The sequence below is a fragment of the Ovis canadensis genome, chromosome 12 (genome assembly GCF_042477335.2).
Source record: "Ovis canadensis isolate MfBH-ARS-UI-01 breed Bighorn chromosome 12, ARS-UI_OviCan_v2, whole genome shotgun sequence".
In the NCBI taxonomy this organism is placed as follows: domain Eukaryota; kingdom Metazoa; phylum Chordata; class Mammalia; order Artiodactyla; family Bovidae; genus Ovis; species Ovis canadensis.
In genome coordinates, this window is record NC_091256.1 from 45,682,399 (window position 1) to 45,706,519 (window position 24,121).

Below are 24,121 nucleotides of genomic sequence, written 5' to 3' on the forward strand. Positions count from 1 at the left end.
CACCAACATCAGATGACAACTTTACCAATCAAGGAAGATTTTCCTCAAATCCCAGAGGGGCCCAGAGAAGCATCAAAGGTGGTGCTTAAGGAAATGGGAGAAGCTGGTTATTGTTCCCTCCACTCCCACCTCCCCACCCCCCAAAAGTTCTCCAGGCTACAGCACGCTCTGTTTTGGAGGGTTGACAGATGATTTTTCTATGAGTTTTAATGTGTCAGTATTACAATATTCTGGACTTTATATTACTTGAAAGTGATCAGAAAGGCTTTGAGAACTGATAAAATGTCAACCAAGGGCAGTGAAGAATAGGTGGAAAGAAAATATTTGAAATGAGTAGTACCAAAGAGAACAAAATTACTTTTTGCTTGCACTGTGCTGGACAAAGGAGCCTGGCAGGCTACAGTCCATGGGATCGAAAAAGAGTTGAACAGGACCTAGCAACTAAACAACATACTGAGTCCAGCTCACTCAGTAAATTGGTTACATTTGCATATACTGTACTTTTCCTACTTTGGGGGAGTGAGATGCAGGCATAATTAGCATATGCTTTTTAGTGCATTAAAATATACATCACATAAAACTTACCATTTCAGTCATTTTAAATGTGCAATTAAATGGCATTAAGTAATTCACAATTTTGTGCAACCATCTCTACTATCCATTTCCAGAACATCTGCAACACCCCAAATTGAGGTTCTGTACCCATTAACCACTAATTCCCCATTTCTTCCTCCCCTCTGGTGAGTGCTACTCTACTCTCTGTTACTATGAATTTGTCTATTCTAGGCACCTCTTATTACTGGAATCTATAATATTTGTCCTTTTGTCCTCACTCAGCCTAAGGTTTTCAAGGTTCATCTATGTTGTAGCATATATTAGAATTTCATTTATTTCTATTACTGAGTAATATTCCATTGTATGTACATATCTCATTTTTTATTCATTTGTCTATCAATGGACATTTGCTTTATTTCCACCGTTTGGCTATTGTGAATAATACTGCTATGAACACTTGTGTACAAATACATGCTCCAGTCCCTGCTTTCAATTCTTTTGGCTATACTTCCAGGAGTAGAATTACTAGATCATTGATAGATGTGTTTAACTTTCTGAGGAACTGCCAAGCTGTTTCCACAGTGGCTACACCATTTTACATTCTCAGCAGTGGCACAGCAGGGTTCTAACTCCTCCACATTCTTTCAATGCTTTTTAGTTTCCTTTTTGTTGCTGTTTTTAGTTTTTGATAATAGCCAGTCTAGTAGGTCTGAAGTGGTATATTTCATTGTGGTTTTGGTTTGCATATTTCTAACAACTAAGACTCTTTATTTTAAATTTTATTTAAATTTTAATTAGAAGATGCTCCCAGGAAGGAAAGCTATGACAAACCTAGACAGCAAACTAAAAAGCAGAGACATCACTTTGTGACAAAGGTCTATGTTGTCAAAGCTATGGTTTTTCCAGTAGTCCTATACGGATGTGAGAATTGGAACATTAAGGAGACTAAGCGCGGAACTGATGCTTTCAAACCGTGATGCTGGAGAAAACTCTTGAGAGTCCCTTGGACAGCAAGGAGATCAAACTAGTCAATCCTAAAGGAAATCAACCCTGAATATTCATTGGAAGGATTGATGCTGAAGCTCCACTCCTTTGACCACCTGATGCGAAGAGTCAACACATTGTAAAAGACACCGATGATGGAAAAGACTGAAGGCAAAAGGAGGAGGTGGCAGAGGATGTGAAATGGCTAGATAGCATCACTGACTCAATGGACATAAATTTGAGAAAACTTCAGGAGACAGTGGAGGACAAAGGAGCCTAGCATGCTACCGTCCATTTCCTTCCATGGTTGCTATTTCCTTCTCCCTGGGATCTTCCTTACCCAGGGATCAAACCTGTGTCTCTTTCATCTTCTGCATTAGGAATTGGATTCTTTACAACTAGTGCCATCTGGGAAACCCCAAGTATAATAGATAACCTTAACAATTCATAATATTATAAAAACAAATCTACCAAAATTCTTAAACATTTACCAAAAGCCTCTTATCTCTTTTTTCCCCCACTATTATTCCTCTTACATAGGCATTGCCTTAGACTTTAAAGCCAAAGTCATTTTACTAAAATAGCCAAGAACCTGCAGCCAATCACTGCTCACCTACTTCTCTGCCCTTATTTTGCAATTCTCATTCCACCCAGCCACACTGGTTTCTTTATTTTTCCTCCAATATGTCAAGCATGGACCCACTCCATTACATCTACCCTGTGCCTGTTGTACTCAGGGTGGCTATGTGTAACCATGCTATACAAAATAACAAACTCTTCCCTCCCTCCCAAATACCTTTTCTCTGCCTTCAGTTCAGCCACTCAGTAGTGTCCAACTCTTTGTGACCCCATGGACTACAGCTTGCCAGGTTTCCCTGTCCATCACCAACACTTGGAGCTTACTCAAACTCATGTCCATCGAGTTGGTGATGCCATCCAACCATCTCATCCTCTGTCATCCCCTTCTCCTCCTGCCTTCAATCTTTCCCAGCATCGGGACCTTTCCCAATTAGTGAGTTCTTCACATCAGGTGGCCAAAGTATTGGAGCTTCAGCTTCAGTATCAGTCCTTCCAATGAATATTCAGGACTTATTTCCTTCAGGAATTAAAGATAATTAGGAATTATTTGCCTTATGTATCTTTAAAAAAATTGTATGTATTTATTTATTTTTGGCTGTGCTGGGTCTTCACTGCTGTGTGAGCAGGGCCTACTCTGTAGTTGCAGGGCTCAGTAGCTGTGGTTCCCAGGCTCTAAAGCACTGGCTCAATAGTTTTGACACACAGTGTTAATTGCTGAGGCATGAGGGATCTTCCCCCACCAGGGATACAACCCTTGTCTCCTGCATTGGCAGGTGAATTCTTCACCACTGAGCTACCAGGAAAGCCCTGCCTTATTTTTCTTAATGCCACATTTCACAACACTACATATGTACTTGGTTGATAATTGTCTGTTCTCCCAACACCACCACAATGCAAAGTTTATGAGCAGAGACTCAGCACCGATGAATGAATGAATGCTTTAGGGAAAAATATGAGTATTTCTTCATTCATTCAACTAATATTTATTGAGACCTTGCTGTAGACTAGCCATCAGGGAAGCCCTCGACAGTAAACATAGTCGACATTAAATATATAGAACTTGTTAAACGGTTGCATAAATCTAAAATACAAAATTATATGAATTTTTTTTTTTTTTTTAAAGAAGTGGTTGGGTTAATCTCATAGGTAAGTCCAGACTGGAAGCCTTAAGGACAAATCAAGATTTTGAGGGCAGAGCACACTGCCCCTCAGCTATTGCTCAGTGCACCATGATGGAGAGCCACCCTGCCCTGACCATTAGACATTAATTCCAAAACACTTGTAATGGGAGTTCACAGACCCTACTCATTCTCAACCCATCTTTTGAATAGAGGAGGGAGGAGGCATACACCTTCGTGGAGGGCAGGTCCTTTGCCCTTGAACAGACACTGTGCAGGCCAGCGGCGCCCAGGACAGCTTGCGGGCCTGGATAATGGCTGCATTCTCCTTGGGCCCTTTTGTGGCTTGCGTAGAGGCAGTGGCGCAGCCCTGTAATGACTTTTCGGTTCATGGACCTGTGTTTAACTTGCCATCTATTTTCACAGTATAAAAGGTCAGAGGAAGTGTTCTGCTTCAGAGACCACCTCTGAACCTGCTAGATGTGGTGTGGAGCTGGAAGGTGGCCGCAGCGAGGGCCTTAGTGACTGGGAGTATCCATTTCTGTTGCAGGGAGGACACGAAGGACTATGAGCAGGCCTGGGGTGCTGCCTGGGTTTGCATTAAATGTGCGACACCATTTGACAGCGGTTCCTAACAGCTTCCTGGGAGGAGAGAAGCCAAGGCTAGGGGTCGCTAGTGTAACCCCTCATGAGCACGTGGTGGGCCAGAAACCCATAAGTGTTCCTGAAGGAGTGAGTGAGTGGTGAAGCCAAGAGGTCTTCCGGCTGGGCTGGGGGAGCGGTGGGGATGCGAAGTGAGGAGCCACTGTGGTCGATCTCCCTTCCGGCTCTCACGGACTGGGAGGGCTGGAGCCCGCATACAGGGTGGGGAGGGAGAAGGGGGCCAAGAGACCGCGGACTCCGTCAAGACTGCGACAGGGGGCGGGACTAGGCGGTGCGCCGGTGGGGCGGGGCTACAAGGCGAGTCAGGGCGGGGCCACAGTGGAGGGAAGGGGCGGGGTTACGAAGCGCGCCGCGGGCGGGGAAAAGCTCCGGAGCCGCATCTTATACCATCTAATGCCTCGGGGCGCCCTGCGCCCCGCCCAGGACCGAGCGCGCCGGCGCCTGTGTGCCAGCCGGGAGGCGCGGCGGCGGCTGGCGGAAGGGCGGGGTAGTCAAGCCTCACCGAGCCTGTCAGCGAGGGCGCCTACGAGCGCGTGTTTTGCTTGGCTCCGTGGGGCTTCCGGGCGTGGGCAGCAACCTGCTAGTGCTCGTCATCTACCTCAAGTTACCGCGGCTCTGCAGCCCCGCCCGCCTCCTCCTGCTCCGCGTCAGCCTCGGCGATCTGCTACCGTCCGTCCTCCAGGCCGCGCTGGCTTTCGCGTTCCCCCTGAGGGGCAGCAGGGTTGGGGGGTCACCACGATCGGCGAGTGGGACGGCGAGTGGGCTTCAGCAGCAGCAGCCTGTGAGGTGAGTGGTCGGGGTGGACCTCCCTCCCGCTCCTGCTCCCGGCCCCGCCCCCTCCCGCTTCGGGACCTCAGCCTCGCGGCGGGGCTCCCCTGACTTCACCTCCCCACTGACTTCTATTCCTCTGACCTCCCCTCCTCCCCAGCCCGGCTTTTCCCTCGTGACTTACCTTCCTCCATCTCACCCACTCCGCGCACCTCTCCTCCTCCCCCGTTGACCTCGTCCTCCTGCGCTCGCTCACCTCCCTCTTTCCCTGTGCTCACCAGGCCCCACGCCCACCAAAACCCCAGCCTGTCTGCAGCCCCCGCTCCCCGGTGGGCCCAGTTCCTCCATACCCCATCTCTGTCGCTGTCCTGCTCATCTACTTCTCTGCTTTCTGTCTCCTCATTTAATTCAACAGGGCACGAGACAATGGCTTATTACTTTGAGAAAAGAAATTAAGGGCCGTGGAGTTGAGATTCAAGGAAAAAGATGATTGATTTGTGAAAGTTGGAGAGGGTGATGAGATCTAATTCCTATATTAATTTCCTAAAATGAGAGGTAGAAACCTAACATAGTCGCGATGTGTAAATTCTTTTTAAAAATTTGCCCATTAGCAGTTGTAAACCTTTGCTTCCTAGAAAGTGAGATAGTTTTATTCAGGTCCTCAGAATGCACACTGGCATGTACCCTATTAGCCATTTTTTCTGTTTTCTTCCCGATAGTTTCCAGCACACGAAAGTCTCAGGTGAGATTGCAAATGGATGAGAGAATCCCAACTCAAAATGAACATATAATTAGCTGTGAAACCAGTAGGTTTCATTAAGTAGAATTTGATAATACAGTACTCTTAACCCAGATGCAAGATTTAAATCTCACTAACACTTGACATTTTGAAGGATGAACCACCCAGCTGTTTCATTGAGGACATTATTTTTTAAGCTTGGAAGAGAAATTATCATTTTGTATGTGCTCCAGAAATTTTATTTGTACAAAAGTTTGAAATAGAAATGTATATTTCTCAGGTCTTAAATTTCCTTTAAAAAAAATTGATAATTCATTAGTGCTTTTACCGTGGCAAGTTTATAAGAATAAAATCATTGTAGCATTATCAAGCGTATTTTCTTGATCACCAACCTTCTATGTGATGACAAACCCGCATATTATATTTGTTATGATTCCTTTTTTATATGTTGAGGGACACAAGAAAATGTCATAGAAATCATAATTTTATTTGATTGTCTCAGTGATTCTAATATTCTACTACTACCTACCCCTTCCCCAATAAGCACTTACAGTTCTTATTTTCAAGAAGTGCATTTTCTGTGCTGGGAAATTCAGTTTCTATTCTAACTCAGTGCTTGGAAGTTTGGAAACAGGGGTGTGTTGAGTTTTTTCTTAGTACCAACATTTGTTTTCTTTCTCATCCCTTCTATCTTGTGGCCTCACTCTACTGTATCTCCTTTTCTCTTCCATCCTCTTCCTCCCTCATCATCCCTGCTCCATTCCCACCCCAATCTGAAAGGATTTTCTAAGACTGCTAAAAATGTTCACCACACAGTATTTTGCCTGACCACTACTCTTTTTCTGGGCATTTAGTTAGTGCTTTCAACAGTGGCTTTCACCTGCCTTTAAGTTAGAGGTGGAAACTCTGGGACAGAACGTTCTGAGTCTTGTTCAAGCCCTGGGAGACAGGTCAATAGTGGATTATGATAGAGCTGAAAACATTTTTGTTGTTTAATTGCTAAGTCGTGTTTGACTCTATTGTGACCCCGTGGACTATAGCCCACCAGGCTTCTCTGTCTATGGGATTTCCCAGGCAAGAATACTGGAGTGGGTTGCCACATTTTTCCCCAGGGGATCTCCTCAACCCAGGGATGGAACCTGTGTCTCCTGCATTGACTGGCGGATTCTGGAGTAAATTCCAAACATTATGCTTCTAGGTAAGAGTTAAAGAGAGGGAGGGTGCTTTCCTCATTGTTAGCCCTAAGCAAGAACTAACTAACCCTGGAGTAGTGAAGCGCAGGACATTCTAAAATATCAAAAGTGACTGCTTACTTCAGAGGCTTCTAGAGAGGCTGCTCTGTCAAATGGAAAGACCACTGGCCTGATGGTGTGAGCATGGGTCCCACTTAATCCTGTGGCTAACCCATCATGTGGACTCTCCCAGTCACTTAATCTCTCCAGTCATCAGTTCTCTTACCTGGGGTTACAGGGTAATTGAGCTAAATGTTCTTTAAGGTTGTCCTGCCTTGCCTTGTATTATGAGAATTCCGTTGATACCTGTAGGTTAGGAGGTGGCTGGTTTCAGCACTTATGGCTTATATCCTTTCTCTTACTCCCAACCCTCTGCTATATCCCCTTCTAAGCCAAAAATAGGTACATACTATGGTTACACTTCTTCACATACCCTCATGGGTTCTGGGTTCTGTCTTCCTCTCCACACTCTGCAGGAAGAAAGCAGAATAAGTAATTCACATATATATATGAGTAGGCCAGGCGACCACTTCATTCTGTGCTCAATTCCTGGTTTCTTAGGGAATGCTGAAAGCAAGTGGAATCCCTAATATTCTTTAGGCAGAGGCTTTGACCAGATAAGACTATGAAGATTGCCATCTCATTTAAACTGAACTATCAATTCAGTGAATTAGTCACTTCAAGTTCCAGTTGAATGGCTTGTTATATGGGTATCCAGGATACCCATCTAGTCATCTCAGCCTAGGCAGGCCCAGTATGCACTGATCTAGGTTTCAGTAAGTGTAGCAGTAGGAAAAATCAGAGCTCAAGAAACTTACTCTTACCACGCAATGATAGAAAGGCCATCAAGCATGTGGTTTGTGTAATACTTCAATCTAATAACTTCCAGGTGAGTATGCCTTTCAGCCCTTTGGCTATTGCACCTCTGGCAACACCTACCACCATGCAGGTGTTCTGCACGTGGAATACAACAGAATGATGCTACAGATTAACAGGAGAGACTTTCTTTACTACCACCTCCTACCCCTTCAAAAATAAGAACAACAAACAACATGCTAATCTTGGCAGAGGATGTTTAGACCTTCATCTTGAGATGAAGAGATTCAGTCTCAGAGCTAGGGTCTCATAAAATGCATGTCACCCTATGTTGACATGGGTTTTTAGAAGCTGTACTTCAGTCACTCAGTTGTGTCCAACTCCTTGTGACCCCATGGACTGCAGCATGCCAGGCTTCCCTGTCCTTCTCTATTTCCCAGAGTTTGCTCAAACTCATGTCCATTAAGTCAATGATGCCATCCAACCGTCTCATCCTCTTGTTGTCCCCTTCTCTTCCTGCCCTCAATCTTCCCCAGCATCAAGATCTTTTCCAATGAGTCAGCTCTTTGTATCAGGTGGCCAAAGTATTGGAGCGCCAGCTTCGGCATCAGTCCTTCCAATGAAGTAGATGTTATTTTATACTGCAGTGTTTTAACATATGGACCCAGGACTTTTCCTTTTTAACTTACACCTAAAAACCAAACCTGTGCATATGCACATTTATATAAGGATTTCTTACAAATGCATTTTCAGTAGACTGATTCTTTTATATACCTAAACATTTCAATATGCTATTTTATTGAATTAATCCTTTTCTGATTATAGCAGTGGCCCATTCAATAGAAATAGTCTCATGTTGTTCCCATAAGAGCCTAAAGGTGGGTGGGGCATGAGAAAGTCTTTTATTCATCATTTGTCTTAGAAGCATCTACAGACTGTATAGGCCACAGAAATATGCATAATCACAGCAGCATGCACATAGTATATAGTATGTTTCCATAAACACAGTGGAGCCACCTGTTACTTGCAATTTAATCTCCTAGTTGTGTACCATTTATTCAAATACTTAAAACCAAAAGTTATAGAATTGTACTCCACTAATTCTTTATTTTTGTGGGATGTTGTTATATCCATTCTTCATTGTTGAATTGCCTGACTTGGAGGAGTCTATATCTTTTGCTTATTTTCAAGAAGTTAGAAAACATGTGAGAAAGCATGTAATGACTTGCTTTAGTAAAATCTTATGTCCTGATATCAAGTTGTGTTCCATAGGATTATAATTATTGATGCTTGAAATTATTATTCTTAGTGTTGTTAATAATTGTATTCTTTCTTGAATTTTCTCCTTTCAGAGCAGAATTCCAGTCACAAATCCATATGTGATACATTTTGACATGCACTGCTAAGATGAAACACAAAAATGAACACCGTATACTTGTTTTATTATTCTCAGATATGATTAGATGTACTTTATCATGGTTTTATGCTACTGACCTATAAGAAAATAATACTAAAAAAGGGTAGCAGTTGAATACCTGGGACCTGCAACTTCAGTATTTCTGGGATGATCTGGAATATCACAAGGAGAGATTTTATTACAGCATAGTCACACCTTCTCTGAACCCTCAGCCCAGATTCATACACATTTTCTTCATTAGAAGTTGTCACCAGATACTTTTCCAGGATGGCCAACAGTCTCCCAACAGAATTTGATGTGATAGTGATGGGGACAGGTCTGCCTGAATCCATCCTTGCCGCTGCATGTTCCAGAAGTGGTCAAAGGGTTCTGCATCTCGATTCAAGAAGTTACTATGGGGGAAACTGGGCTAGTTTCAGCTTTCCAGGATTGCTGTCCTGGTTGAAGGAACATCGGCAAAACAGTGACACTGTGGAAGAAAGCCCTGCTGCATGGCAAGACATGATCCATGAAACAGAAGAAGCCATCCCTCTTTGCAAGAAGGATGAAACCATTCAACACGCCGAAGTGTTTTGTTATGCCAGTCAGGGCATGGATGGCAATATTGAAGAGCTTGATGCTCTGCAGAAAAATCCTTCTTGTGTAGCATCTAGTACCCTCATAAAACCTCTGGATTCTACAAGCTTGTCTGAGGAAACTCACTCATCACACATTACTAGCTATGAAGTGCCTACACAAGACAACAATGTAGACAACAATGTAGACAACAATCCAAAAAACAATGAAGAAATAACTGATACGGCAGAAACTTCTGTGAAAGAAGAATATTGTGGGTATGATACTTATAAACACACACTTTCAGATGGCACTAAAGATGAAATCAAACCTGTATTGGAAAACAACAGTGTGCCACCAAAGACAAAGAGGATTGCTTACTCTCAAATAGTTAAAGAAGGCAGGAGGTTTAATATTGATCTGTCATCGAAGTTGCTTTATTCTCAAGGACTGTTAATTGATCTGTTAATCAAATCAAATGTTAGTCGTTACGCTGAATTTAAAAATGTCACTAGGATTCTTGCATTTCGAGAAGGAAAAGTAGAGCAGGTGCCTTGTTCCAGAGCAGATGTCTTTAATAGCAAAGAGCTCACTATGGTTGAAAAGAGGATGCTAATGAAATTTCTTACATTTTGTTTAGATTATGAACAACATCCTGAGGAATACCAAGCTTTCACACAATGCTCATTTTCAGAGTACTTGAAAACCAAAAAATTAACCCCCAGCCTCCAACATTTTATACTTCACTCGATTGCCATGATGTCAGAATCATCTTGCACTACAGTAGATGGCCTTAAAGCAACAAAAAACTTTCTTCAGTGTCTTGGACGGTTTGGCAACACTCCCTTTTTATTTCCCTTATATGGCCAAGGCGAAATTCCCCAGTGTTTCTGCAGGATGTGTGCAGTTTTCGGTGGAATATATTGTCTTCGCCATAAAGTACAATGCCTTGTAGTTGACAGAGAATCTGGAAGATGTAAAGCAATTATAGATCACCTTGGTCAAAGGATAAATGCTAAATATTTCATTGTGGAGGATAGTTACCTGTCTGAGGAAACATGTTCCAGTGTGCAGTATAAGCAGATATCCAGGGCAGTGCTCATTACAGATCAGTCTGTCCTAAAGACAGATTCAGATCAGCAGATTTCCATTTTGATAGTACCTCCAGTGGAACCAGGAGCACATGCTGTCCGAATCATTGAATTATGTTCTTCAACCATGACATGCATGAAAGACACCTACCTGGTACATCTGACCTGTTCATCTTCCAAAACAGCAAGAGAAGACTTAGAATCAGTGGTGAAGAAATTATTCACCCCGTATTCTGAGACAGAAGTAGACAAGGAAGAACTTCCAAAGCCAGGACTCTTGTGGGCTCTTTATTTTAACATGAGAGATTCCTCGGGAGTCAGCCGAAGCTCATATAATGGCTTGCCTCCCAATGTTTATGTCTGCACTGGGCCTGACTGTGGACTCGGAAGTGAGCATGCCGTCAAGCAAGCTGAAACACTCTTCCACGAGATCTTTCCAAGTGAAGAATTCTGCCCCCCACCTCCAAATCCGGAAGACATTTTCTTTGATGGTGATGAAAAGCCATCAGAGCCTCTTGGAACCAGTAATATAGTAATGGCCAAACTAGAATCCTCTGAGGGAAGTAAAAACCTAGAAAGTTCAGGGAAGCACCTTCAAAATTAGAAAAAAAAACAAACTGGAAATGCTACTTTGGGCCTTTGTCCTGGCATCAGAATATTCTCATTTAAAGGACAGTTTCCTGTAGGAGTAATTAGATGTGGTTATATGATGAATGTCATGCAGATGTCTATAATTCTCTTTGTGACTTTTAGTCATTGGATGCCTTTGTTAACCTATCAATGACTGATGTATTGGGTATTGGACTTGTTTTGTTTCAGAATGGGCTCCATGACCCAGAATTAGCTTTATTTTAGTACTGGGTATATATGTGAGAGTTCCTTGTTAGCAATGGTGCTTAAAGGAAGATGATATTATATCTGCTGATTATCTTCAAATTTTATTATTGTCTACAGAACGGTGATATCTAAGGAATATTTAAATTATTTTTACAGCTATTACAGTTGCTACCACCTCTGAGTAGTGAAACACAGGAAATTATGTGGGTCTTTTGTTTATAATAGAAACATATAGATATGGTGGCAGCAATAGCAACTAATGCAAGTGCCAATGTGATAAAATATGTAATTGTTGGAAGAATAGTTTTGCATGATCTTTTATTTGTAAAGGTGATGTTTAGAATTCACCTTGCAGTTTAATTCTCCTGGTTGACCCTTGTAGTCAATGAGGCAGTGATGTCATCCCAGTCTTATACATTGGAAAGAGTCAGAGAGTTCAGTTAGTAGTTGCAAAGCTCATTCTTGGGAGGTTTGGTCCAAAGAAAATCTAGGGGGAAAGATTAGTTCTGGTTCAATACTTCAGAAGACTTATGCAGAGCACAAAAGAACTTCTAAGTAATTCAGGCTAAAGAAAAAATAAACTGCTCCAGGAAAAGATATTTCAGAATGCCTGAAGCATTTTTAACCTGGGATTACAGATGGTTTTAAAAATCCATCTGTGAGTAGATTTCCCAAGATTTCTCAATGGAAGTGAAGTATACCATTTTGTTGGCACCACCGCTTTAATTAGTAACACTACAGTTGTTAGGAGTAAATCAGAGGAAGCTTTACCATGCCCCTTTGGTTGTGTCCCAGCAAGTAACAAGGTGGACACCTTCATAATCAGCTCCTGCCTCTTAGCTGTTATCTAGAAGATAGAAATATTTTTTTCCAGAACCACCAGAAGTTATAAAGCTGCTTATATTCTAGCAGAGCAAGCTTGTGAAACTCAGAAGAAGTAAATTTCCTTCCTAAGTCACCATTTCCATTCCTCAGACAGAGAATGATAATCCTATAGGAAATAAGCCCTTTAATTACATTTCTTTTGCCCTGGAACAGAGCATTTACTGTGTGCTACGCACTCCAGTACTCCTGCCTGGCAAATCCCATGGATGAAGGAGCCTGATAGACTGTAGTCCATGGGGTCGCTAGGAGTCAGACACGACTGAGTGGCTTAACTTTTCACTTTTCACTTTCGTGCATTGGAGAAGGAATGGCAACCCACTCCAGTGTTCTTGCCTGGAGAATCTTAGGGACGGGGGAGCCTGGTGGGCTGCCGTCTCGGGTTGCACAGAGTCGGACACGACTGAAGCGACTCAGCAGCAGCAGCAGCAGCACACACTTACTGTACTCTCTCATTATAGTTTCTCAACAACTCTGTGAGGCAGATAATACATTTTCAGAGAGGAAGTAAAGACAGTAATTCACTCTGAGTGTGATTTGTGGCAGAGCCAACATTGAAATCCAGGCTTCCATGATTTCAAAATCTTTCAACTAATGTTAACTGTTAGTAGAGTGTAGGTACTGAAGGAGAAAGAAAAGATTACTGGCTCATGAGAACCAGTCCAGCATTGCTAGTGAAGCAAAGTAGGCAGACTCTCAGCTTATTACTGAGTCAGAGAAATAGGAAAGTAAAGATTAATTAAAAATACATGTAACTTAGAGCTATGAATCTCACTGAAGTAGAATTTGTCTAAGCTTTAACACAATTATTCTTTTTAATTTACCTTTTGATTATGATGTTATAAAAAGTAACATGTTACTAGGGCAAAATACGCTCTAAATAGACGTTTGTTGCTCTTCTGTATGTGAGAAAAATGAAACAAGAACAATTTAAATTTCAACTTACTGAAGTAGAGAAGTCATGAATTGATATTAATATATATATTTTGAATCTAGCAAATCTGTTATTGGTTGGCTTCTAGGCTTATACTTATCGAAACAAATGAAATGTCTGAAATAGACCTAAAAATTAGTTATTAAAATGTAAAAGAATTTGAGATGTTAAATGGAAGTGAAGGTAACCCAGACCTATTGAAAATATTTTAATTTCAATATGAGGAATATTTTTACTCATAAGAATTTGAGAATATCAGTGAGATGTTGCAAAAGATGATAGAACCACAGTAATAGAAACAGGAAAATGTTAGATTAGATAAAATAAGTGTTTTGAAAACTAAGAAATGAATTTATTATTTTCCTACTTGAATACAAATAAGTTGGAAATAAAAAATTATTACCAGAGAAAAGCATTTTAAAAATTAGAGGAGAGTATAATTTTCTTTTCATCCTTTTTTTTTTTAAAGATTTATTTTTGATGTGGACCATTTTTCTAAAGCCTTACTGAATTCGTTACAGTATTGCTTCCTTTTTATTTTTTGGTTTTTTGGCTGTGAGGCATATGAGTGGGATCTTAGCTCCCAAACCAGAAACTGAACTCACACCTCCTACATTGGAAGGAAAGTCTTAATCACTGGATCACTAGGGAAGTCCCAACCTAGTATAATTTTCTGACAAACCCATTTTACTGTTATGGGCTTATTGGTGAATTTTTTCAAATGTTCAAAGACTAAATAATATCTATTTGAAAAGGCTCTCATCTGAACAAATGCAAAATATTAGCAAATGGAAAATAGTTATTTACTGTCACTCAGAATTATGCAGTTAGTGTTCAACAGGATAACCATTAAATCAATATCAACAGAACAAAGTAGTAAAAATTCAAAGTATTAACTACAGGTAACTAAAAATATTAATAAAAATATTTATCTCTGTTAATGACTTTGTTGGTTTCTCATTGTGATAAGTAGTTATTAAAACTGAGAACTTATATCATTCCTGTTAGGGAAAAATAAGAAATAATTCTCAACTGGAAATTAAATAATCTTGGTACTATTTTTTGTATATAGTTGAGGAAAACTCATCATTGTAATAAATCCTTAATAAGCATATGTAAATGAGAAAGATAAGGAGAGCACAAATTTTTCCTATTAGTATGGCTTTTAAATTAGTGAAACCTGTAGTATCATAAACAAAAGACTAATTCAGAAAATTGCAGGATATATAACGTTTAAAAATTAATCTTATTTCTAGATTCCAGCAATGATAAGCTACAATTTAAAGTGTTTGGGTATTAGTATATGCAAGCCATTTAAAGAAAGTTACACAACCGTGTTGGGATAAATTAAGAAAGATGCTTATATAGAAGCAGATTGAAGCAGATATACTACATCCTAGTATAATGGAAGGGAAGTAAATAGGAAATCTGAAAACCATAATTGTAGTCCTCACTTTACTACTTACAGTTGTATAATCATGGGAAAATCATGCCTACTTTTCATTTCATCATCTATAAAGTAGAAATAATGTTTTTAGAATTATTGCGAGGATTAATGTAAATGAAATTATGTCCGAAGAACTGGCAATAAGGTGAAGTTAGTATGTAAATTTGCTACACTCCCACTTAACATGTATGGATGGATGATTTATATAATTTGACAGAACTGTGATAATTTAGGCTAATAAGCAAGCAAAGATATGTCTTTTTAACTTAGGAGGAAAACGGGATTCTTGCCTCCCAAGAGATGGGGTAAAACCTACCTGCATTATACAAGGATAAAGTACTCTATTTTTTAAAAGGTAAATGCAAATCCATAAGGCTTACTCGGCAAATTTATGAAAGAATTAAGTTCAAACAAGAAGATAACAAATAGAAGTTAATTCTTAGAATGGTATTCAGATTTCCTAATATTAAAAATGCAAACTAAGCAACTTTGATGTAGTTCATGCAAAAAAATTTTAGTTGCATGTATCCTCATACCAGTAGCATTATTATATCCGTTTTTTGAAGAACTATTTAGAAAAATAAAAGAATCCTATAACCAGTCTGTCTTTTTATAGATCTAATTCACTCTGAGTTAGCATATGCCCAGGAAAATATTTTAAAAGAAAAAAGGCTATTTGTATAAAGATATTTCTAGTGAGTGCATTTATTTGAATTTTTAAAAGAGCCCAGTAATTGGGAACTGGATAAGTAAATTTTCATGTATTGCTATTGCTTTCATAGACTGTTATATAGCCATTAATAGTATTGATATATGTAAAACAGAATGGGAAATGTTTTAATGAGCCTCAAAAGTGTTAAGTTATTGTATTTACTGATTGTGTAAAAATTGAGGTCTCTACATCGGAAAGAATCAATAAAACATTGTAATTAGAGTGTAACATTAAGAGGCCCTTTTTTTCTATAAAATATTGATGTGTGAAATAAAAAATAAAAGATTAATTGATAAAATGGTTTACTGAATTGGAGACAATATTATTGATTTCTTTGAAACTTCTAAAGTTCTCCTTTAAATTAAGAATATATATTTAAATGTTAGTGTCAAAAGATAATCTTCAAAAGCATGGACAGAAAGTTTTCCAGCTCTTGTGGTCAAGATGGATTTTGTGTCTTTTGTATCTTTTCTCAGTTGCCCAGCATTAAGGTATACTATGACTATAGATAGACTTTTTTTTCCCCCCAATGGTAACCTCAGAACCAGAGGTTGAAATAATAGAAATGATATTAATACATTCCAGGACATCAGCATGAAGCCATTATATTGAACACACGTTGTATTGACACAGTCACACAATACACATGTTGTATTCACACATTAAAGTGTATGAATGTCGCTCAGTTGTACCCGACTCTTTGTGACCCCATGGACTGTACAATCCGTGGAATTCTCCAGGCCACAATACTGGAGTGAGTAGCCGTTCCCTTCTCCTTTCCCTTCTCTGGATCTTCCCAACCCAGGGATCGAACGCAGGTCTTCCACATTGCAGGCAGATTCTTAACCAGCTGAACTACAAGGGAAGCCCCACACTAATTAAAAGTATCACGCCAAATCCAAGAACAAACTTAATTTTGGAGTCTTGGAGGCCAGGGGAATGAAAGTTGGGTTTAGACTGGCAGTGAGAAATGAAATATTTCGTATCATATCAGTAAACAGGGAGGTCTCAGTCATTGTAGTCCTCCAACGTGAGCTGGTGAGCCCCATGGGCGCTTAGGAAGAATGGGAGCCATCAGACCACACCAGTTCCTATGGTGAGCCCCGAGGAAAGGAAGCTCAGGATGTGGAAACACAGGCTACTGTCCTGGATAGCAGTGAGCCCAGACTTGCATCTTCCCACACATAGAAAAGCACTAAATTCCTCAACTTAGTATATCTGGTTTTCTTTAATTAACAATAATCTTTTGATGTTCATGCTACCTGCTCTTTGTTACAAAGCTTCTATATAACCTGGCTCCTCCCCTCACCTCCTTGGAGCAGTTTTATCAGAGTTACTTGAGATGGTGTCTCACAGGCTTGAAGTTCTAAGAAGTCTTGCTGAATAAATCAGAACACTCAATTTTTAGGTTGTAAATATTTTTTAAGTCAGCAGTAGTGGCCAAGCCTGGGCCTGAGGAGTGTTTTCAGGGAGACAGGTGCTAGGGACAGATCTCAAGGTACTGAGGATGCTGGCAGACTCTTATCAATCTGAGAAATCCAAATCAAGGTGATTTAATGCAACAAAACCAAATCAAGGTGATTTAATTCAAACAAAGAATTGTGGGTTATGAATTTGCATTGTTCTAGGGATTAGAAATAGGAAAATAGATGACAGATTCCCTGTAGCTGAGTACCAGTCCCTTAGAGGATGTGTGTTTTATTTTATCTTAATTTTTCTATCAATCATACTCCCCATTATAACCACCTCCTCTCTCTTCCTCCACCCCAGAAGAAAAGGAAAAACAAAAATGTGATTTGTGATGCATGTACCAGGGGGTACCAAAATCTTTGATTATGCAGTTGGCAACAAGTAGCTTAATAAAAGTTAAAAGGTAGATCAGCTAATACTTTCTGAAATCTTTTTCCGTTAACATTCAGTTAATTAAGAAGTTTCTGCCACTAATCAAGCTTTCTGGTCTACCTGGGGAATGGCACGAAGAGATGGTACGAAAGATTGGTTAGGGTCCCAGAAGCCCAAAGTGTTTAGAGGTCAGGAAGTAGAAGTACAAAGAAATCAAAATGAGAAGCAGATCATACAGGTTCAAAACCAAAAAAAATCTGATTAGGATTAGTTTTACCTACCTTGGTCTTGGCAGGAAATTTGGAAGTCGTGGTTTTATTGCATTAGGGTAGTTGCTTCATTTTTGAAGATTTAAACATTTTTATTTCAGTATTTTTACTCTCATAAAGGGACATTGTTTCCAGTATAAACCATATGTATGTGGTTTCCCTGGGCTTCCCTGGTTGCTCAGGGAAGGAGGCGTCGCTCAACCAAGGGCTTCCCTCAACCAAGGGCTTCCCTGGTGGCTCAGATGGTTAAGCCTGCACTGCAGGAGACCTGGGTTCGATCCCTGGGTTGGAAAGATCCCCTGGAAGGAAATAGCAACCCACATCAGTACCCTTGCCTGGAAAATCCAATGGACAGAGGAGCCTGGTACAGTTCATGGGGTCGCAGAGAGTCAGACACGACTGACTTCAGTATATGTATACTCACATTTCAACAGCAGGGGGCACAATACCTCCAGCTTTCTGTAAGGCATGAACTAAGATGCTCAGGGATTCAACTGAAATAATTTAACATGAGTATTAACAGTTCTGCTACAGCATTTGTAGGATTTTTTCTCCTAACAATTACATTTTTTATATGAACTTCAGGACAAGTGTGTAAGGTAAGATAGGGCAGATATTTATATCCATTTTACAGATAAGACTTGGAAGAATTAAGTGATTTGACTTGCCTGGACTCTCTCCTAGTAAATATTCAGATCTGTTAAGTAGAATTGAGATGTAGCTTCTGCTTTGCCTTCATCTCAAGATGGTTATTTATTGCGTATAAAAATGTACAGCACATCACTATTTTAAAAGTGGTTGTTTCTAGAATTTTAGAGTACCTTTATTTTTTAACAAATAAATCATCTTATAAATTACAATTTGTGTAATTAAACTGGGTCAACTAGAATTGGAAGAAGGAGAAGGGAGTTTAAACTCACACTTGAAATCAAAGCAAACTGTTTCTCCTGTTTTTTATGTCAAGAGCTTCATTTCTATAATATACTATTTTTATTTGTTTCTGTTGATATCCTATAATTTGCTTGTGATATAGGTTTTTAATCCTTAGTACATGAATAAAGGGATAGATATCAGAGGAAAAGACATGACTTTGGATTTGAAGGTGCAAGGTTAACAAAGTGTAGTAGGAAGATAAATATGTGTTTGTAATTCAGTCAGAAGGAAATACATATTTAGGCATTTTACAGTTTTAAAGAAACAGGAATCCTAGAGGATACCAGTGCGGTGGGGTTTATGTCAATTCTTTTGATTATAGGTCATAAAATTAATGCCCCTGGGTGTCCCATTTCGGTTTGTTTGACACTTTTGCTTGTTCATTCATTCATCTTGAGAAATGGAATATTTCCTGCCATATCAGTAAACAAGGATGTTGTGACCAGGAAGCCTGCCATCACGGATGGAGAGCTGGTGAGCCCTGAGGGAACTCAGGAAGGAAAGAATAGCTGCCATCTTACAGCTATCAAACGGCAATCACTCCCTTCCATGAGCCCCGAGGAAGCTCAGGACATGGAAACAAGATCCTGGCCCCAGAGAGCTGAGGTGCCTATCAAAGGAATTATTTCTGTGAGTCCATTCTCTAGCATCGTCCCATACATAGAAAAGTGCTCAACCCAATACTTTGGATATCTGGTTTTCTTTAACAATAATCTTTTGCTGTTCCTGACTACCTGCACTTTATTGCAAAACTTCCATGTAACCTGGCTCCTCCCCTTGTTTCCTTGGAGCAGTTCTCCCAGGGTTGCTTGAGATGCTGTCTCCCAGGCTCGAAGTCCTAAAAATTCTCACCAAGTAAAACATAACTCTCAACTTTTAGGTTGTGGATATTTTTTTAACTCTACAATCTCATACAAATACAAATAAGAACAGAAATATTATGAATCAGTATGGGGAAGTATTAACTTGACTTCATTATAACTTCATTATATGTGTTTATCTTTAATTGATTGGTACAAAGACTTTGTACTAAATAAACCATCCATATGGTTGGAAAACTAAATAAATATATGGATGGAAGACTAAATTTCAGTAATGAAATTTGGGGGAATGGACTGCTGAGGAAGAAGCAGGGAATCTTGTTTTTAGCTAATTAATGTAGCTGTTAAGTTACTAAAATGATTTAAGTGAAGTATTAAAAAAAGCTGTATGTCCTTTTGTTTATTTAACAATTCTATTTTATGACTACATACCTTTATTTGCAATGCCCTCTGTTGCTGAAACAAGTATAAACCAGGTGTTTATTAAGAGGAAAAAGCAAAAGAGAACTGCACTGGAAATTGTCATGAGATCGTAATCTCTTTTAAAACAAAGTCTGTGTGTGTTGTACCTCTGTATTCCCTACAATGTCTTGCACTTCACAGGCATGCAAAAAAATTTGCAAAACGAAATACCAACTAGCAGTTTCCAGCACCTCTGTTCTAGTTTCAAACCGAGGAACAGAGTACCACTGGGAACAGTCTGGGAAAATTTATCAAAAACCATAGTCCTGGATCTTTGTATTATTAGCACAGGTAATTAGTTTTAGGGTAAACCTGTATGAGTCAATAAAGCTACTTAAAAATAGGGAACATTTCAATAATCTATGAAATGTTTCATCTAATCATTTTACTAATTTTCTCTCATCAAGGCAGTGGTTCTCAAACCAGGGTGATTTAGCTCTTTGGGGGACATTTGACAGTGTCTGGAGATATTTTTGGTTATAAAATCTCAGAAGGGGCTACAACAGGCATCTAGTGGGCAGAAGTCCTGCTAAACATCTTAAGATGCCCAAGATAGCCTCCCCACAAGAATTATTCAGCCCAAAATGTCCAGACTGCCAAGTTGGAGAAATTGCGTTTGAGTAAAAGTTTCTTTTATGCACCCCACGTGAGCCTTTCTTCCTCAGCATCTTCAGACTCCCTCAGTGCTTCTTCATCAGGGTCACTGTGGGCAGAAACTGCTGTTGCTCCCTTACATACCATCCCTCTACTCCTTCACCTCTGTTCCCTCACAGATTAGCAGAGGCTTCCACCCGAAGGTTCATGATAAACTCCAAAACAAGACTCATAGATATAGCGAATATATCTCATCCTGCCCCAATAGTCAGATACAGACTAGAGATGTTGGGGAGTTTTAGAAAAAATCATTCATCTCATTCAGGTATAGAATAAGTCTGCAAAGCAGTTATAGAAATGAAAGGATGATATTTTTGTATTGTTTTTGTTTTAGTTTTTTTGTTCGTGTTCTCTTATTATCTTTTAAATATCTTTTTAAAAATATGTTTCTCTCTACACACTCCAAACAGCTACCTCAAATCAATGTAAAAGTATTTTAGCATAATTTTCTTGGAGGGGTATTATTTACCTGACAGGCTATGGGCAAATGAATCAAATTATATGTATATAATAGCCAGTATCTTGATTACCAGACTCTGTCTGAGACTTAGATCAAATAGAGAACAACCAAACCAGTGACGGGAGGGGAGAAACATAATTCTAGTGATATATTTCAGGTCCTTAATTTATCTGGCTCACATTATATTTCTATTGGAAATACAAAACTGGCATAGAAATAGGAAGATGGCAATGACGACCCTTATGCAAGACAGGGAAAGAGACACAGGTGTGTATAACGGACTTTTGGACTCAGAGGGAGAGGGAGAGGGTGGGATGATTTGGGAGAATGACATTCTAACATGTATACTATCATGTGAATTGAATCGCCAGTCTATGTCTGACGCAGGATGCAGCATGCTTGGGGCTGGTGCATGGGGATGACCCAGGAAGATGTTATGGGGAGGGAGGTGGGAGGGGGGTTCATGTTTGGGAATGCATGTAAGAATTAAAGATTTTAAAATTTTAAAAAATAAAAAACTAAAATATTTTATCTTAAAAAAAAAAAAAAAAGAAATAGGAGATGAGTCAGGACAGAGGTTGTAGAAACCAAGGTGAATTTTAAAAAGAGCCTGGTCTAAAGTGTTGATGCTGCAAATGTTTTATTAATAGCAAGTGATGGGTCAATTGATAAAATCATAGAGCTATGGTTTTAAATTGAAGAGTTCTTATGATTCAAATGGGAATGTCTTTAAAATACAGATTACCAGGGACCACTCTTACATTCTGGGTCAGTGAATATACAAAGAGCAATTGTAGTTGATTGCTGCGTGGGTGGTGGCTTATCATGCAAATGACATTAAAGCAAATATCTTATGATAAGGTAGTAGGGATTTAGTCTATCTTCTGGTGGATAGTTTAGAGAGTTGTAGTGAAGGCATTAAAGTTTTGTACACTTTCTCACCTAACAATTATATTGCCAGAATTTATCCTAATGAAGTAATCATGGATGTGCGTAAATATATAGCTAATAAATTATAATACCCATGGCTAACACTTGTTAAATATGTACCCTATGCCAGGTACTGTTATAACTCCATTAGGATCTCTTTATGGCTCAGTGTTACTTCTTGTTATGGTCCAGTCCTGAGCTCCCACCGTGTGCACTCAGAGCATCCTCTCACAAGCAGCAAACTCTCCTATACCTTCAACATCTTTCCAATATTTTCTGTACCTACTTACTTTCCCTTAACCCTTGGTGCCCTCAAGGACCTGATTTCTCAACTCCAGGCAGGAGCTAGTTTTTTTTTTTTTTTTTTATGGTGAGCTGATGTTTCAATAACGGCCCATGAGAGAAATGAAATAGAGTTTATCACTCACAGCCCTGGAGGAAGGACATGGCACACCTCAAGGGGTCACACAGGGAGGCTAAGGCAGAGTGCAGCAGAGAGGGTCAGGACCTGAGACACATTACAATCCATGGGTTGAGGGCTTTGGGGTTGGTGGACTAAAGTCGGATATTCAGTTCAGTTAAGTTCGGTTGTTCAGTCCAGTTCGGTTGTTCAGTCGTGTCCAACTCTTTGCGACCCCATGGACTGCAGCACGCCAGGCCTCCCTGTCCATCCTGTCCAGCATCAGTCCTTCCAATGAATAGTCAGCACTGATCTCCTTTAGAATGGACTGGTTGGATCTCCTTGCTGTCCATGGGACTCTCAAGAGTCTTCTCCAACACCACAGTTCAAAAGCATCAATTCTTCGGTGCTCAGCTTTCTTTATAGTCCAACTCTCACATCCAAACATGACCACTGGAGAAACCATAGCTTTGACTAGACAGACCTTTGTTGGCAAAGTAATGTCTCTGCTTTTACAAAAACTGTCTAGGTTGGTCATAACTTTCCTTCCAAGGAGTAAGCATCTTTTAATTTCACGGCTGCAATCTCCATCTGCAGTGATTTTGGAGCCCCCAAAATAAAGTCTGACACTGTTTCCACTGTTTTCGCATCTATTTCCCATGAAGTGATGGGACCAGATGCCATGATCTTCGTTTTCTGAATGTTGAGTTTTAAGCCAACTTTTTCATTCTCCTCTTTCATTTTTATCAAGAGGCTCTTTAGTTCTTCCCTTTTATTCAAGCCAAAATATAGCAGGGTTTTGTCAAGTTCCACAGGGATATTTAGTGGCCAAATAGGGGAAATGACTTGGTTCTCAAGCTTGTTATTCGGTCACTCAGTGTCCAACTCTGCAACCTTATGGACTACAGCATCCCAGGCTTCCCTGTCCTTCACCAACTCCTGGAGTTTGCTCAAACTCATGTTTATTCTGTCAGTGATGCCACCCAACCATCTCATCCTCTGTTGTCCCCTTCTCCTCCCGCCTTCAATCTTTCCCAACATCAGGGTCTTTTCCAATGAGTCAGTTCTTTGCATCAGGAGGCCAAAGTATTGGAGCTTCAACTTCAGCATCAGTCCTTCCCGTGAAAATTCAGGATTGATTTCCTTTAGGATTGACTGGTTTGATCTCCTTGCAGTCCATGGGACTCTCAAGAGTCTTCTCCAACACCACAGTCCAAAGACATCCGTTCTTCAGCGCTCAGCCTTCTTTGTGGGCCTACTCTCACATCCATACATGACTACCGGCAAAACCATAGTTTTGACTAGATGGATCTTTATTGGAAAAGTAATGTCTCTGCCTTTTAAAATGCTACCTAGGTTTGTCATAGCTTTTCTTCCAAGGAGCAAGCATTAATAGACTTGTATTTAAGCTCCTGAGTTCCACCCACTCCTGTGCCTTTGCTAACTTTCTACCACTTAAAGCAATTTGGCACCCAGCTACTCAATTACTCAATAATAATACCTTCTATATGACCATTTTACTGACTACGTTTGTATTCTCATTTAATACTTACACAAATACACACAATAAGACAGCATTTTGGTACAATTATTCCTATGTTACTGGTGAGCAGATGGAGGTTCAGAAATGTTGATTAATTTTCCCAGAGACATGGTAGTTATGTACACAAATTGGAATTGAACTCAAGACTTTGGCCTCAAAAGCATTCCTCTATCGTAGAATTTATCAAATTGTTTCATAATCATTTATCCCCCTGTTTATAATTCATCTTTGTTTTTCCATTGTCGAGCACAGTGCCTGGCATATTATGTGTGCATGATGTATGTCTGTTGGTCAGTGCTGTAAATAGTGCATAATCATCAAGCTATATCACAAAGAACTTTACTGGACTCAAACTAATACGTGGAGTTAACATTTGAATGCCTCTTTTCATGTCCATGCTTTTGTGTGCACTATATCCTTGAAATTTCCTTTTCAACTTGATAAACTCCCTCCATATGGTCCACATCAAAAAATAAAT

General features: G+C 39.9%; 1 protein-coding gene across 1 annotated transcript; it reads left to right on the top strand.

The window, feature by feature from the left end:
• Positions 1-9,138: 9,138 nt before the first annotated feature.
• On the top strand, positions 9,139-11,134 carry CHML (CHM like Rab escort protein). The gene has a single exon (XM_069545567.1). The coding sequence runs from the start codon at positions 9,139-9,141 to the stop codon at positions 11,119-11,121; it is 1,983 nt and encodes a 660-aa protein (XP_069401668.1). The 3' UTR covers positions 11,122-11,134.
• Positions 11,135-24,121: the final 12,987 nt, after the last annotated feature.